General features: G+C 44.2%; 1 protein-coding gene across 1 annotated transcript in view; it reads left to right on the plus strand.

Moving 5' to 3' along the window:
• Window positions 1-16938, plus strand: part of IFT122 (intraflagellar transport 122) — a 402329-nt gene that overhangs the window by 317352 nt on the left and 68039 nt on the right. The window contains exons 25-26 of the mRNA XM_078661691.1: window positions 2864-2975; window positions 16386-16514. Of these exons, the coding sequence (XP_078517817.1) occupies window positions 2864-2975; window positions 16386-16514 (241 nt within the window). The remainder of the gene's footprint in view (window positions 1-2863; window positions 2976-16385; window positions 16515-16938) is intronic.

Consider the following 16938-nt stretch of genomic DNA (forward strand, 5'->3'; position numbering starts at 1 on the left):
ACAGCAGGGCATATCCCTGGTGGTTCAACACCTGCCAGGTTCGCTGAATGCCAGGGTGGACAAACACAGCCGTCGATGCCTAGCGAAACACAAATTATGTCTCCATCCAAAGGTGGCGCAAGGTCTTTTTCAACAGTGGTGAGAATCTTGGTTAGATCTGTTTGCCACCGCCGAGAACATGCATTTTAAGTGGTTTTGCGTGCTGGAGTTTCCAAGGCGGTTCTAAGTCTGAGACTCTTCGTCTCGAGTGGAGCTCAGGCCACTTGTATACCATAACGCCTATACCACTAGTGTCAAGAGTTCACAAGAAGATCAGGAGCGACTGGGCTCAAGTCATTCTTGTGGCTTTGGACTGTGCACGGAGAGTCTAGTATCCTGAGCTTCTCCAACTGAGCATCGATCCTGCGATCAATCTGCCCTTTCGGGAGGATCTTCTGTCGCAGCAGCTGGGGAAGATCATCCACTTGAACCTGTCAACTCTACGCCTTCTTGCTTGGAGATAGAGAGGCGGCAGTTGACAGCATTTGACCTTCCTCCCGAAGTCTCTAATGTTATTTTGGCAGCCAGGCATCCTCTACTAGGTCGGCGTGCACCTGCCGATGGAACAAGTTTGTAATATATTGTACAGAAAAGTCTATTGACCCTCTTTCTGCCTCCCTTTCTTACATTTAACTTTTTATTTTGACCCTTGCCCAGCAGGGCTGTGTCCTGGACACTCTCAAAGTGTACCTTTCAACCCTGTCTGCCTTTCTGCAGCTGCCAGACCAAACCTTATTATTTAAATCTCCTATATTACATGGATTCCTCAAAATACTTGTACATAAGTTCCCACCTTCCCCCTTCATCCTGCCTCCGTGAGATCTTAATTTGGTTCTCACATTCCTGATATGGGCCTTTTTGCCCGTTCTGTCCTGTAGGACTTTCTGATCTAAACTTGTCTGCAGTCCCTCCTCCGGCGATGGTATTGCTTGGGTATCTATTCAAAGGTAAGGAATCTGCGGCTAGCTGTCTCTATTAAATGAACAAGTGACTTACCTTCAATAAAGCCTTGTCTGGTTGAGACATGATCTGCCCGCAGATTCCTTACTGTCTCACCCATCCTCCTCGCACTGCGGAAAGGTTTCTAGGTCAGGCCTGATCCCTTCCGGGACCTAGTTGTTCAAAACACACCAATGTCAGTTCACTTCATGGCTCTACACTTCTGGTGTGGAAAGTCGTGAAAAGTAACTGACATCAGCGCGCCGAGGTGGTGCCTATATAGGTAATGTAGGCGTCACTACAGCACAGAGGATGAGTGTCATATGGAGCCAACAGATGCTACCCAACAGTGTGCAGGGGTATTGCGCAAAAAAAATCTTCCAGATCCAGTGTGTTGCCTGGGAAATTTAAAGATAAGGAATCTGCAGCTAGATTATGTCTGTTCCATTTAAGGCATTACCAAAAGTAAGTTACTTGCTCATTACTGCCAAGTTGTGATGTCAGCCAGAGCAGTCTGTGTACCTGGCAGATCACTGAGCAGAACTGTAACTTCCACGTCAAGTGTGATAGCTGGGCAGGTGTAATTAATAAACTGCTGAAGCTCTTGGTAAATTAAGTTTCCACAAGTGTCTAACACCTGTGTGGGTACCGGGTGTCAATTCAGGTCACAAATACACTCCCCCTTGATTCAAGTCCTCCAGCTATGATGAGGGCCAGATATCCTGCCATAATGCTCTTAACCCTGTTCACTATTTGGCAGCTATATTGTTATGGCTGTCTACTCAGAGGAGACACCGCTCGGGCATGGTTGGGACAGTGTGGGTGTGGTGGGTTTACATTGCTGCTGCCATTGAGATATTGTATGTTATTGTACATTAATGTAAACAGTGCTTCCTACCCTTGACAGGATGCAGAAGTACAGTAAATGATAGGTAGCATACAGCAGGAGACTACTTAGTTTGACTAGTTTTCTTTTGCAGCATGGCCTGGATGGAAAGTGTTTTGGTTTGTGCAGAGGGGTGATCTGGTCCTGTCATAGGTCAACGCCCCTGCGTGTGTGAAGGTAGGAAGGTGGGTGAGATTTAAACTGAGGTACTTCACATGAATCGATGGTAGAGAATGAGTGAGCAGGTCTATAGGGTCCACTCAGGAGTGACAAGTGGTAACCCACAGGCCTGCAGAGGGGAAGCGCAGCCGTCGTGAATGCTCTTTATAGGGTCTGTGACCGGTTACAGGCAGCCCGGGTAAATCTCTATAGGATACACCCATGAGTAAGAAAACCTAGGCAATGACTGGATAGTCAGGAAAGTGCCTGAAAGGGTCAGTCCAGAAGTGAACTGAGGAACAGTACCCATACATTGGTTACAGGCGGCCCTATAAATGCCCTTTGCCATCCTCCCAGGAGTGAAAGAAGAGGCATCCCACGGCATGTGGTGGATGCAGGTAGTAGTCGCAAATGATCTACAGTCCGAATAAGCCAAGAGAAGGAGAAGTAATAATTTTGCCCCACTGTAGGCTCCGAGGGCCAATTTTCTAAGATACAGGAGTTGTGTATCAAGAATGCAATCCTGCCTGTACCTAATTATTAAAGTTCCCAAAATAATAGTACTTCTTTTAGCGATTAACGTCGAAGGGTGTGCAGTGGTTCACGCCCCTAAAAATTGTTACAGAAAAAGAAAGTTGCATTATCAACCCTATAAAGAAAGTATATCTATGCTTCTTGTAGCCCCATTTACGTGCATTGTAATTGTTTCACTGCATAAATTAATGAGCTCTATACAGAGAATTTCTTCAATGTTGGTTGCCCACTGGATGGTACTCAATGATAGTCGTGGTACTTCTGTTGCTAAATTGCAGCTTCTTGTTTGTGATTTTTTTCCTGCAGGAGCTTGTTCCCATGTGTTACAGGTGCTCCACCAACAACCCTCTGCTCAACAACCTAGGGAACGTCTGCATTAACTGCAGGCAACCATTCGTCTTCTCCGCTTCTTCATATGGTGAGTACAAGGGGCTGATGATTAAACTTCCTAAAGGCAAGTGATTGGCATTATATATGACCATTTGTACACCCGCTATCCTCTTCAAGCCCAGAAGTGGTGTCTCTAGAGGAGTGCCAGATAGGACCCGACACATAGGTCTATTTGTCTCGCCTCTCCCCCACAGCTGCTGAACACTGCACCTTACGTTAGCTTGTCCAACTACCTTTTATTACAAAGCAGTGTTGTTTTTCTTATAATCTTTAAATCTGACTTTGTATGCATATGTGTATATATCTGTATCTTAAAATCTAAAGAGCAGGGAAGCATGGGTAGTTATCCAAGTATAGGTTGAGAGCAGCTCTTCCTACAGCACGACCAACACTCCGAATCTGCTCACCTCAGATGTCTGGTTTTCTAGCAGAGTTTTCAAGCAAAGAACCAGCCCAGTGCCATCACGCTGAGCAAATGTTTAAATCTGACACTGTAGCTGTGAATGTGTGTGGATATATAATATATACATATATATATGATATAAGGAAAAGCAGATTCCTGTCTGCCGGAACAAGCTCAGAATTAGGAATAGACTGCTTCAATCCTCCATTCTACTACACGCAAGGTTATGTCCCGGAGCTATGACAGATTTTCAGGCTATCCTTTAAACATGCATTTAAATACAGTTAATTCAAACGAAACTTATTTACATAGTCAGTGGTTACCCTAAAAATATGCCCAGATCTGCATTGAAAACCCCTACAGCTATAATTTTTAATAACTGGGACTCTGTGTTGTAGTTTCTAAAGACAGGATGTCTGAATGGTGTGAGTTCTGCATTTTTGTGGCAGCATTTCTATTTCTGATTCTTCTGAATATATTTTCAGAAGTAGTGCATTTTGAACCACCTTTTCAGGATATGCTGGTATAGAATGTACTTGTTGCTTTCACTGAACTTACAACCCTTACCTTTAGCGTTGGGTCTCTTGGCATAGTTTCCTAAGTTCTTTGATTGGCTAGTTTGCTATACAGTTTCCAACATGACAGAGTAAAGGCTCACTTCAGGGTGTTACTGAAGCCAGATTAGCTGCATTTTTATAAGCTCATTATAAGCTTAACAGTAACATTATAGGACATAGGCTGTAACATTGAGACACCAAGGTTTCTTCATGCGTTTCAGAGTTTAGTAAAAGCATTTAGAGGAAAAAAGAAATTACTTCCAATTTTTCTTTTGATATTGGTTCTTTATGAATGTAGTCTTCCAGGCGTGCCTTAGTCTTCCAGGTGATCTATTCTTAGCCTGGAAGATTCACAGCACATGAGGCTCTCCTGCCAATGGACACTTGGAGCAATTCGGAAGCCTACTTGAGTTTTTTTCTTGTAGTGCAGTCAAGAATATTAGTATGCAAAATATACACATGATATTCTGGAACAATTTGTATTCCACTCATTCTACCATTAGTATGACCTTGTAGTACTAACAGCGTGTGACTTGATTTACTTATCCTTTTAAGTTATCTATATGTGGTTCTTATAATGTTCCCAATATGCATCTCTTAATTGCTAACCTGTCAGAGAGCTACAGATTTCAATGTGTGTGTCCAGAGGTGTTTCCATATGAGTTTGGTACTACCTGGGTTATTTTGCATGAAGATTGTTCAGCATATAGAACATAAGTGATGTAACTGTAGGTAGATAGAAAGGTTGATGGAGGCATGGGAGCTTTTCTCAGGCCTATGTGTGCAATGTGTTCGATGGGTTTTAGGAGTTAGGTTTAATGTGCTATATTTAATATGTTCTTTTGTGAAGGGGTGTTGTGGCTTGTCACGGGAAAGGGTGAATACTATGGTAGACAAATATTTGGCATAGATGTGCTTAATGTATATGTGGTGTTCTGTCAAAGGTGTTCATTTGGACGCTGTGTGTGTTGTTTCCTAAAGGTTAGCAATGTTGCGAACCTGTTGATACCCTGCTGTGTGGTATGTCTGTGCTGTGTTGTATGTCTGTGCTGTGTTGTATTTATATGTGGTGTTCTTTCTAAAATGTTATATTCAATGTTTTGGATCTTTTTTTCTTAGTTGGAATCGCTGCTGTGAGCATGTCATAAAGTTGGTTATTAATTTGGGAATGGGTACTTCTCTTCCAGGGGATCCTCATCAATAGTCATAAGCACTGAATATTCCCGCCCATGTGCGGGACCCCGGAAACAATATAAAAATATATATGTAAAAAACACATATATCTCGCTCCACATATATGTATGTACATATATTATTTTTCTCACACCAATGCAGCTCCATAACTGAGGCTAAAACAATGTAAACACATATACATGCACTGCAATTAGCAAGGAAGCAAAAGAAAAAACACATCAGGTCAAATAACCTTTGAACTTTGTGTTTTAATGAGTAGACCACTCATAAATCCTGAAAATTGCTTGTAAATAGACATTGTTAGCCCTCAGGCTGCATTGCAAAACAATAGCATAGAAAATGAAACCATTTTCAACAAAAACTGGCACCGTGCCTTTAAGGCAGCCATGACCCCAGGCTTCCCATCATGCCTCAGGGGTGACAGTTAGGTCAGTTGTTCTTTCCGGTTCCTTCAGTCAGGACCCTGGTGAAACAGCTCCCTTTCTTTTTGGCTTTTTGGCAAAAAATATTCTTGTTATCTACAATTTTTTGCTTTCACTCGACGTCTTTTTGACTTAGAGTGTTACTGCTACCTTTTTTAGGCTTAAAAAAGGTGATTTTTCTGTCAGAGATGCCTTCACTCTTTGACAAGTGCCCTTCATGTGGAAGGAAGATGGCCAAGACCGACACTCATTCAGTGTGTATCCTGTGCCTACCAGACTCTCATTCCTCGAAAACCTGTGAACACTGCCAGGTTTTATCATCCAGAACTCTTAAAGAACGTGAGAGAATTCGTGTTTTTGGGCTTTCTGAGAGAGGAAGATCTCCCAAGAAGCAGAAAAGTCGGAAGGCGCGGTCGACGTCGAAAGAAGCCCCGACTGGTTCAATTCGGCGTCGAGATCGGCGTTGGAGAAGCAGTCGACGGCGACGAAGAAGATGTCTTCAGCGTCAACTTCCAAGATACCTCCGCTACAGACCGCGTCGAGGGATAGGTCACCGTCGAAGCGGAAGAGTTCGACGGCGAGCCACCTGACGTCGAAGCAGCATCGTCATGCTGTGACGTCGAGGCTTTCTCCGTCGACGCCTGGCCACCGGCGTTCGGCGTCGAGTCATCCTCCGTCGACGACTAGTCATGGTCGTTCGGCGTCGAGGGAGCATTCATCGACACATAGTCGATCGACGTCGAAGCAGCCCACGTCGGCGCTCGATCAATGGCGTTCGACGGCGAGGCAGCCTCCGTCGCATTCAGACAAGCGGCATTCGGCCTCGAGGCACACCCCGTCGCCGACAGAGCACCGGCGATCGGCGTCGAAGCAGCCTCAGTCGTCGTCGAGTGGACAGCCTTCAACGGCGAGATGCTCTATGCCGAAGGACAGTCTTCACCACCCGAGGTCGACGTCGAGGAAACCACGGTCGACGTCGAGAGAGCGTCTATCTGCTCGGCGCTCGGCGTCGATACAGCCACCGTCTATGGATCAGCGGAGATCCAGGGAACGGAGCGTTTCGCAGCCAGTGAACATTGCTCCTGCAAGATCACAGGAGAGGTCGTCTTTGAAGCAGGTGCTGCAGGAGAAGGAGGGTGAACCATTGGACCAGTCTCAAGTCCTAAGGCCTCAATTGCGTTCTCCAGGATCAGCATCGGCTGCGGAGGTGGGACAATCTCCAGTACATGAGCCTCCTGCCAAGAGAAGGAGGGTCGCAGAAGAGAGATCTCGGTCGAGGTCTTCCTCTGGATCTCTAGAGAGCCTATCCTCGTCGTCCTCATCATCTCGCAGTGGCGGACCCTCGGATGGACGAAACAGCGATTCGCATAGGGAGAGATCCAAGTCCCCTGCAGGATCGCAACAGGATCAAGTGGATCAGCCTCCACGGTCACGTTCACCAGTGAAGGATCCCACTCACAAATCTCCTCCTGTTCGTCTTTCCCCAAGGTGGTATAGACCCCTTCACCACTGGGCCAAGGACAAGGAGACTGCAGATCGGCTGAAGGCGTATCGAGACCAGGCTCCTCCCCGCAAGGAACGGTCTAGTTCTAGGCATTCAAGTAAGAGAAGATCTCATCACAGAGATAGATCTCCTTCTAGAACGCGTTCAAGTAGAAGATCTAGGTCCATGAGGACCCGTAGCTCTTCAAGTTCTTCGAGGACCCGCTCTCACAGGGATTACTCTCCGACCTTGACGAACAGTCCACGCTCGAGGATATCTCCAACTGAGGATATCTTCTCGTTCCAGGACATCTTGGGCAGGGGAGCCCTGAAGCTAGGAGTGCTTATGACTGCTCCGCAGATCAAGACGATGGTCATATTTGAAACCCTACAGCACAGAACGACACCCAAACCTTTGTTGCCATTGGTCCCGGGTATAATGGACCCAGTGAATGAAGTCTTCCTGACTCCGGCAACGGTGAAGTCAGTCCCAGCTAGGATTCTCAAGAAGTATCGTCCTCCTGATGAGGATCCTTTGTTCCTCAAGTCTGATCCCCCGCCTGATTCAGTAATCATTGCGGCAGCTAGAAAATCCAATGCGGTAGCTTCCTCATCCACAGTACCGCGTACCGCCGGATAAGGACAGCAAGGTGCAAGACTCATGGGGGAGAAGAGTTTGTAATACCTCGGCTTCTTTCCTTAAGGTCTCCAATGCGGAAGCGCTGCTCGGCAGATACGATAGATCTCTGTGGGACTCACTTCAGAGATTTTCTGATAAACTTCCTCAGGAAGATAGAAAGGACTTTGAGGAAATTCTGTTGGAGGGTGGTCAAGTCTCCAATCAGATTATAGGAGCGGCGGCAGATGGAGCAACGCTGGCTGCGCATGGTTATGCGCATGGAATCACAGCGAGGAGATCCTCATGGTTGCGTCTTACAGCATTGAAACCTGAGGCTCAAGCCAGGATTCTGAATCTTCCTTTTTCAGGCAAGTCTCTCTTTGGAGCGAGTGCTGATGAGGAGATGCAGCGGATGAAGACTGAGTTAGACACCCTCAAAGCCGTGGGGCTTGAAAAGAAAAAGGAATTCCGTAAGAAATTCCGTTCGGACAACAAGGGCTCTTCGAAGCAGAGGGTTCAAACCCCTCACTGGCAGAAGGGCCAGAACCAGCAAGGTCAACAAAAGTCGCAATACAAAGGCAAGCGCAATTCCAAAGGAAATGGGAATCAGCGGCAAGGCAACAACTTCAATAAATCTCAGCAGAAGCAATAAGTCTTCACTTCCCCCAGCGCCGTTGTCCACTCCAGTGGGGGGAAGCGTTGCACATCACAGGACAGAGTGGCAGACCATTACAAAAGATCAATGGGTGTTGTCTACGCTGCAGAATGGGTACTGTCTTCGTTTCCATCGGCTACCTCCACCCGTTCCTCCGATGTCAACGTCAAGCCTCCAGCTACAAAGGTTAAAGAAAGAAGTAGCGACACTCCTCGAGAAATCAGCCATCGAGAGAGTGCCGGTGGCTCAAAGGGGGAAAGGAGTATACTCGAGGTATTTTCTGGTCAGAAAAAAGGGCCAGAAGGCGGAATACAGGCCCATTCTGGACTTGAGAACGCTCAATCTACATGTACGAAAAGAAAAATTTTGCATGTTGGCGCTTCACCAGATATATCCACATCTCAGGAAGGGGGATTGGATGTGTTCGGTGGACCTTCAAGACGCATATTTTCATGTCCCGATACGACCAGATCACAGAAGATTCCTTCGATTTCGGGTGGGGACCTCTCACTACCAGTTCAAAGTCCTCCCGTTTGGGTTGAAGTCGGCCCCCAGAGTGTTCACGAAGTGTGTCGCAGTGGTAGCGGCAGCTCTACGCCGCAGGGGAGTCTTCGTATACCCATACTTAGACGATTGGCTGTAGAAAGGTCCAACTCCAGACAGCGTAAGGAATCAATTCCAGACATGCATAGAGCTTTGTCAACGTCTCGGCCTGCATGTCAACTACAAGAAGTCGGTCTCCCATCCCACTCAGAAGATTCACTTCCTAGGAGCTCTGCTAGACTCCGAGTTAGGAAAAGTGTTTCCTTCGGAGGAGAGACAGTTTTCAATAGCACTCAAGTGCCAGCAAGTGCTTCGCAACAGGACTCAGAAAGTGCGAAAGATAGCCTCCCTCTTAGGATCGATGGCTTCCTGCATATTCTTGGTACCAAACACCAGACTTCGGATGCGTCCTCTTCAGCAGGATCTGGAGGACAAATGGGACCAGCAATCAGATCGCTGGGACGATCAGATCACTTTGTCGGAGGTAGCACGGTCCTCCATTCAGTGGTGGATGAAGAAGCAGAACATGCAAGTGGGAGTTCTCTTCCATCAACCTCCTCCTACACAAACGATCATCACAGACACGTCATTACAAGGCTGGGGGGCGCACATGGGCCCTCTTCAGGTGCAGGGTCTGTGGTCTTCCAAAGAAAGCACCTACCACATCAACTTGCTGGAGTTGAGAGCAGTCCACCTGGCTCTCAAAGCGTTCCTTCCCTCGCTTCAGGAAGAGGTGGTTCTAGTACAAACAGACAACACCACCACTATGTACTATTTAAACAAGCAGGGAGGGACACGCTCAAGGACCCTGTCACTAGAAGCTCAGGGCATCTGGCATTGGCTTCTGGCTCGCAAGTTGTCTGTTCAAGCAGTCCACCTCCCAGGAGAGCAGAACGTGAGGGCGGACGCACTAAGTCGGCACTTCGAAGACAGAGAAGACTGGGTGCTCAACGACGAAGTGCTAGACGACGTTTTCCAGTCTTGGGGTCGTCCTTCCATAGATCTCTTCGCGGACGATGTAAACAGCAAATGCCCAAGCTTCGCCTCAAGGTTTTACCGACCAGGAACGAGAGGGAATGCTCTTTTGATCAACTGGTATGGGGAATTTGTGTACGCCTTTCCACCCCTTCCTCTGATCACGAAGGTGGTGAGCAAGCTGAACCACTCGTGCACAACAATGATCCTGATTGCCCCCGACTGGCTGAGGCAATGGTGGTACACGGACCTACTTCACCTGTCAGTGTCTCCTCACAAGAGGCTTCCATGCAGGCCGGACCTATTATCGAAGATGAACGGGAGGATTCACCATCCCAACCTTCCGTCACTGAACTTGGCAGCATGGCTCCTGAGGTCATTCAGTACGGCCATCTAGGACTGCCGCAAGACTGCATGTCCATTCTGAGAGAAGCACGACGTCCTTCCACGAGACATTCTTACGCATGCAAGTGGAAGAGGTTCTATATGTGGTGCGTGCAGAATGGTCACAATCCGGTGAAGAGTCAGGAAGAAGCAGTTCTTCCATACTTGTTGTACCTGGCTAAAGCAGGTTTGAAGTTTAACTCCATTAAGGTGCATCTAGCTGCTATAACTGCTTATAGGCGATCACCTTCACAAACCTCTTTTTTTCCAGTTGCCAGCAGTAAAAGATTTCCTGCAAGGTCTGAAAAAGGTGTACCCTCCTGTACGGCCTCCTTCTCCTCCCTGGGAGCTGAACCTAGTACTATCAAAGTTGATGGGCCCACCCTTTGAGCCCATTCATAAAGCTACTTTACAGCATATTTCCTGGAAAGCGGCTTTTTTGGTAGCGATTACGTCAGCCCGTAGGGTGAGCGAAATTCAGGCCCTATGTACTAAAGAACCGTATACAGTGTTTCATTTGAATAGAGTGGTGCTCAGGACGCACCCCTCTTTCCTGCCGAAAGTGGTGTCAGATTTTCATGTCAATCAGTCTATCTCTTTACCCACTTTCTTTCCTAATCCCTCTACTCCAGCTGAGAGGGCTTTACACTCTTTGGACCTGAAAAGGGTTTTAAAGTTCTATCTGGACAGGTCCAAGTCTATTCGACATTCTGATCAATTGTTTATTAACTACGGATCGATCAGAACTGGCCATGCAGCATCGAAACGTTCCATTTCCAGGTGGATCGTTTCGTGTATCAAACTTGCTTACCAGTTGGCGCAGAAACCTCTGGGGTTTGCGCCTAAAGCGCATTCTACTAGAGGTAGAGCGGCCACGGCGGCTTACCTACATGGTGTGCCCATGTCTGAGATTTGTAAAGCGGCGACCTGGAGGTCTGTCCATACATTTACCAGACATTACTGTCTAGATTCTGACACGAGAGCAGATACCCAGGTGGGCCAGGCCTCCCTGAGGAATCTGTTTAACAGCTGAGTTATTCGGCTGTTCTGGCTTGGTTGGGTCATGTACTTCTCATTTACCTGCAGGTGGTTGATGGGCTTGCTATTCTATTCAGTGCTTATGACTATTGATGAGGATCCCCTGGAAGAGAAGGATAAGTTACTTACCTGTAATCCTAGTTCTCTTCCAGGGGTATCCTCATCAAAGTCATAAGCAACCCACCCGCCTCCCCAGGTAAATGAGATTTGGCACTATGTCACTCTTGTGGTTGAGCCCTGTCTTCAGGGTTATGCAAAGAACAACTGACCTAACTGTCACCCCTGAGGCATGATGGGAACCCTGGGGTCATGGCTGCCTTAAAGGCACGGTGCAAGTTGTTGTTGAAAATGGTTTCATTTTCTATGCTATTGTTTTGCAATGCAGCCTGAGGGCTAACAATGTCTATTTACAAGCAATTTTCAGGATTTATGAGTGGTCTACTCATTAAAACACAAAGTTCAAAGGTTATTTGACCTGATGTGTTTTTTCTTTTGCTTCCTTGCTAATTGCAGTGCATGTATATGTGTTTACATTGTTTTAGCCTCAGTTATGGAGCTGCATTGGTGTGAGAAAAATAATATATGTACATACATATATGTGGAGCGAGATATATGTGTTTTTTACATATATATTTTTATATTGTTTCCGGGGTCCCGCACATGGGCGGGAATATTCAGTGCTTATGACTTTGATGAGGATACCCCTGGAAGAGAACTAGGATTACAGGTAAGTAACTTATCCTTTTACCAACCTAAGAAACACACCCTAGTTAGGTCGCAACAAAGTTCTAAGAGAATTGGTGATCAGCCCTGATAGAAGTGGCACAAGCTCATGGAATTCCCCATAAGAAGTGCATATTAGGTTTGTTGCAACTGGGCAGCATTACATTTAAGAGTGCTGCCAGCAATGCACTTCCTAAACTAGTTTAGAGCAATAAAGAGACAATGAATCTGCAAAAAGACCGAAAAATGGTTAAAACTGGATGAGGGCAGCACGAGATATGGGTAAAACATTTTAAGGCAGAATGGTTTAGATTTTAAGGTAGTATCTGACCTCTTTTTCACGACATATTGATTTACTACACCCCTTTCTGAATGCCCCAAAAAGAGATGGCTCCCACCATCTCCAAAATAAAAGCTTTTCTTGATTTATTGAACCAATTTCTAGAAGCCCTGAAACAAGATGGCTGCCACCATCCTCTACCTGAGGGAGCTTTGGCCCTGGCAATGAATTAGATTTTTTTAAATGAGTGAAAATAACTTTTGATCATCTCATTAGCATTTTCCTGTGCTTAGATAGAGAAAAATGATTTTTGTACGTATCTAGGCATGATCCTGGAAAATGCAGCTTTACCCACATAATGTAAACAGTTTTTGAATAATTGTTTAGTTTGAAGGCATACTATTCTTAATATGTAGAGTGCCACATTTGTATATATTGACCATCTACAGATAGGATCAGTTAAAACCATCTTCTACCAAATGAGCAAGTTCAGGTTTGAGCTTCATGCTCGAAACTTGATAATATCTTGTATATGCAATTCTTGTCTGAAAAGTATGTGCTTGGTAGACACTTGACATTATAGTTAGCATTTGTTGATTTTGTTTATGAACAAGTGGATCATCCTATGTTATAGCAAAAAATCACAAATGTAAAGGCAATGATACATTTGCACTCAGACAGTTGACTATGTATCCTGATTGAAATCAGTTCTGAACTAATGTCCAGAATCTCTGTAGCTAATGACCCAAAACATGGTTGCAAATTTTCCAAAGCAAATGTGTAAACTTTGTAATCCTTTTCCAACCAATCAAGGGACAGTAGAATCATCCGCAAACATTTTAGGAATGGCTTAGTATTCATCAATTTTATGCCGGTAGGATTACAGCATAGGTTGAATGCTCTTGCTATTTATTCAAGCTCCACTAGTTTATAAAAAAGAAAAAAAAATGTAATTTGCAGTATCCTCTCGAAATTACAAGTACCTATCCTTATTTGGGTTCCATAGTGTCAAATAGTCTGTCATGGGCATCACAGTTGAGGTTGCAGTTATCAAAAGCTAGCTGTGTTGGATATGGCCTACTCCAAATTTTAAAGCTTTGGGTAAAAGAGGCTTGTCATCTTCATTAAGAGTCTGCATCACTAAAATTCCAGTTATTGCCAAATTTGCTGTTCAAGGCTCTCCTTCAAATACCATCAAAAAAATAGATTTGGTTGAATCTCAATTCTGGAAGGCTTATCTTTGTGCACTCCGTTGTACCCCGATCAAGAGCTTGCAGCTTGGTTTAAACTAAGTGAGACATTGTGCTTTTTCCCAAGTGGCACACTGTTTCTATCACTTATCTAAGGCTCCTTCCTCTCTTATAAAACTGGTAGTTTGGTATTGGAAAAGCCAAATGATCGTACTGTGAAGTATTCCTTCACCAAGCTATTAATTATTTATGTGGAAGCTTTGGGAATAAATAAGCCTGAGATCATGAATCAATATGAACATATGAAATTATGGCTAAAAAGATTGGTAGGAGAAAAAGGTTTTATTATGATATGGACCACTGCTTATACAAGAAACTATTGGGTTGTCCTTTAGTAAAACTGGGCAAAATTCAGTTTTATTTTAAGGCTATGTTAGAGCCTTACATAAGAAGGTTCTACATGAATTTTATATTGGAGAACATGCAAATAGGTGAAAATATTTGGCTTCAATTTGCTAGTGGTGCAAACACCAGAATGTCCCTACTGTAACTGCGAGACTCTGATTTAAACTACTTACATTTTTGCTCAGGTCTGCAGTCCATGCAGTATATATATTTGGAGCTGAGCTATACAAATTACAACCCTCATACATTTTCAGATGGTCTGCCTCTTTTCTATTAATTATCAACAGTGTGTGTTTCCTATTGATTGTATATTTTTTTAGATGTTTTCTTATTCTGAAATTGCAAAGTTATTTGATCATTTCTTGTTTGTTGTAACACCTGAATTTATTCTGCATTAATTGTTCTTTTATTTAAGAATAAAAAACAATACACCTATCACCAGTTAGCTGTTCCCCTTTCTGTGTTCTCCTGGGTAGTTAGCTAGACAAACCCCAGCCTACACTGTTCACATCTAGTCTGCCACAGATCTGTTCCCACAAATCATCTATCCCCCAGTGGCTGATGCTCACATTCTCTGTCATTCAGCCTCACACTATTTTGTCAGCTCATTATGCTCCAACTTGCATCACCTGCCACAAGATATTTGAGGGCTTAATGCCTTTGAAGCGTATGCCACAGATGCCTCTGATTCTCACCTAAGCATTACACTTGTCTTACCTATGAAGAACTTTCTCAATCATTACCTTGTGCTGAGTTTTTTAGTGTGTTTCTTACTGTGTCCTATGTGTTCAATGCCTGGTTTCTGTGCTACATATACTTTAGAGATATCGATGTGCGTGTTTGTGGATTGCTAGTCTGTGTCTTTTGCTGGCCACGTGGAAGCAAATTAACTGTTGCATGTTCTAGGATTGCCCGGACCATGTTTTACATATTAGTGAAAATATACTATATACTATTGAGTTGATTCAAGGAAACGAGCGTTGGTTAGGAGATTAAAAAGACAGTAAGCTTATCTGAGATTAGTTGTGTTGTTATTTTGTGTTCATTGTTCTGAGTATTTTTACTTCAACATTGAACTATTTTGTTGTGTCAGTAGCCGTAGGTTGAATGGCAGGCTCATTGTGGTGAGTTATGGCCTCCATGTCTGGTTTGGGTTGTATTTACAAAGGTCATTGTGTGAGTTTGACCATCAGAGTACAATGATTACCAAGTCCTGTTAGGGGCTGTGCTTGGATGTGATGCAATTGGGTATCAACAAGTGCTTCTGCTCTGGTTTTAAAGTTGCGGGTTAGAGAAGAGACATGATTTAAGAATTTTTTCCAAATGGCAGATGATCCTGGGTAGTGCATGTATGCTTAGGAAGAGCTTTCCATAATTAATGCAGTGCACTGAAAACATTTGTCCTAATGAAGATCTGGGAATAGGCATTAGGCGATCAGGAGATGATCTTAGTGGATGGATTGTCTGACATCTGGTGGATTTGCTTGTAGGAATTTCACCCTACTTAGTTTATTGCCTTGTGTGTTATACTGATTTGAAAGCTACTGTGTGGTTAAATGACACCAATTTATATCTGGGAATACCCAACATAAATGTTTCAGAGAAGCATAAAGATCCTTGGTAGTCGTTGGGAGTGATCCCATCTCCTTACCTGATCCCATCTCCCTACCCCCATTAGAAGTCGGGCAGTGATATCCTAAACAAGCTGTAGATAATGCAGGAGTTTGTCCGGAAGGCCTAGATTAATAAAGTTCCTTAGTCTACGCAGGTCTTATGAGAGCTTAGTCATTCACACCTTTCATGCTATATCAATCCCAGATTTAATTATTAATAAGGTGTATGTTGCTTTCAAAGATTTATGATATAAAAGCGGAGCTCTGAAAACCTTCAGGGAAAGGTGACCTATTTTTAGTCAGCTTGAGGTTTATAGTGTAATATATTCCTCTTCACTTAGTCACACGCATGAACTGTTTTGTGAAATTACATCCTAGTTAAGATCATGCCATGAAAGGTTTCTGGTTATAGCACAAGACTATGGCAGTGTGTGTATTTTGAGAACCAAAAAGTATTTATTTTTGCCAAATCTTTTTTTTTTTTTTTTAATACTGACAAGTGCCTGGCAGCTCCCATTATAATGCTGTAGGACAATATGTGGTAAAACAAAACAAGCATTGGCAAAACCAAAAGGCTGGCCGCCAACTCAAACCGATTAGCTTCGTCAATGCTTGTTCTACATTGTATTCATTTTCAGCTCATCTTGAAGTACATATTTCATGCTCGATATCTGCAGGCCATGTTATGGGGAAGTGAGAGAAGTTGCATTCCTTGCCTTGAGAAAGGCCATTGTGGACTAGAACGACTAGACCGTTTACTCGACATGTTAAAATCATGCTCAACTGTGCACTAAGGTATACTTCATTGTTATACAATATGTGGGAGCAGTTATTTTACTAAAATCAAACCGGGACAGCTTACCCTGTTTTTTTTAATACACACACACACACACACACACACACACACACACACACACGTCCCTCTCTCTGACTCTTTCTCTCCTTTTGTTTTTAGAAGTCTTACCTCTGGTGGAGTTCTATTTAGAGGAGGGGATCTCAGATGAAGAAGCAGTTTCCCTGATAAACCTCGAAGCTCCAAAACCTGAACAGGGTCATGGCAAGTGGCAAGAATCATTGACCAACGGTATCCTCAATGGGGAGGGATTTTGCCTTGCAGGATATTGTTCCACAGATGTGCGCGTCTTCATTTTTGTCTTGTTAGAAACAACTTCTTTTCTTTACCATCAGCCATCTGTATGGTGGACTCCTGGTTTGCGACTGCGCTCTGTATAAAGTATATAATTCAGCACTGACTGGAAAAGACATATTCTCCTCTTCTGTGGCCTCTTCATATTAGGGGTGATATATTAGGGGTGAAGGATACATTTGGGGTGAGATAATTGTGCTACTTGGCTGCCTTTTTTGTATGCTGTGGATTAGTACATGTATGCGTGCATACTTATTATGTGTCTGCCAAAGAAAGGGTGAATCTTTCAAAGGTAATAGTGTTGGAGCATTGCACTTCTATGTCATAATGTACTATTGTATTGTGGACTTTCTTGAATTTA

The sequence above is a fragment of the Lissotriton helveticus genome, chromosome 9 (assembly GCF_964261635.1).
Source record: "Lissotriton helveticus chromosome 9, aLisHel1.1, whole genome shotgun sequence".
In the NCBI taxonomy this organism is placed as follows: domain Eukaryota; kingdom Metazoa; phylum Chordata; class Amphibia; order Caudata; family Salamandridae; genus Lissotriton; species Lissotriton helveticus.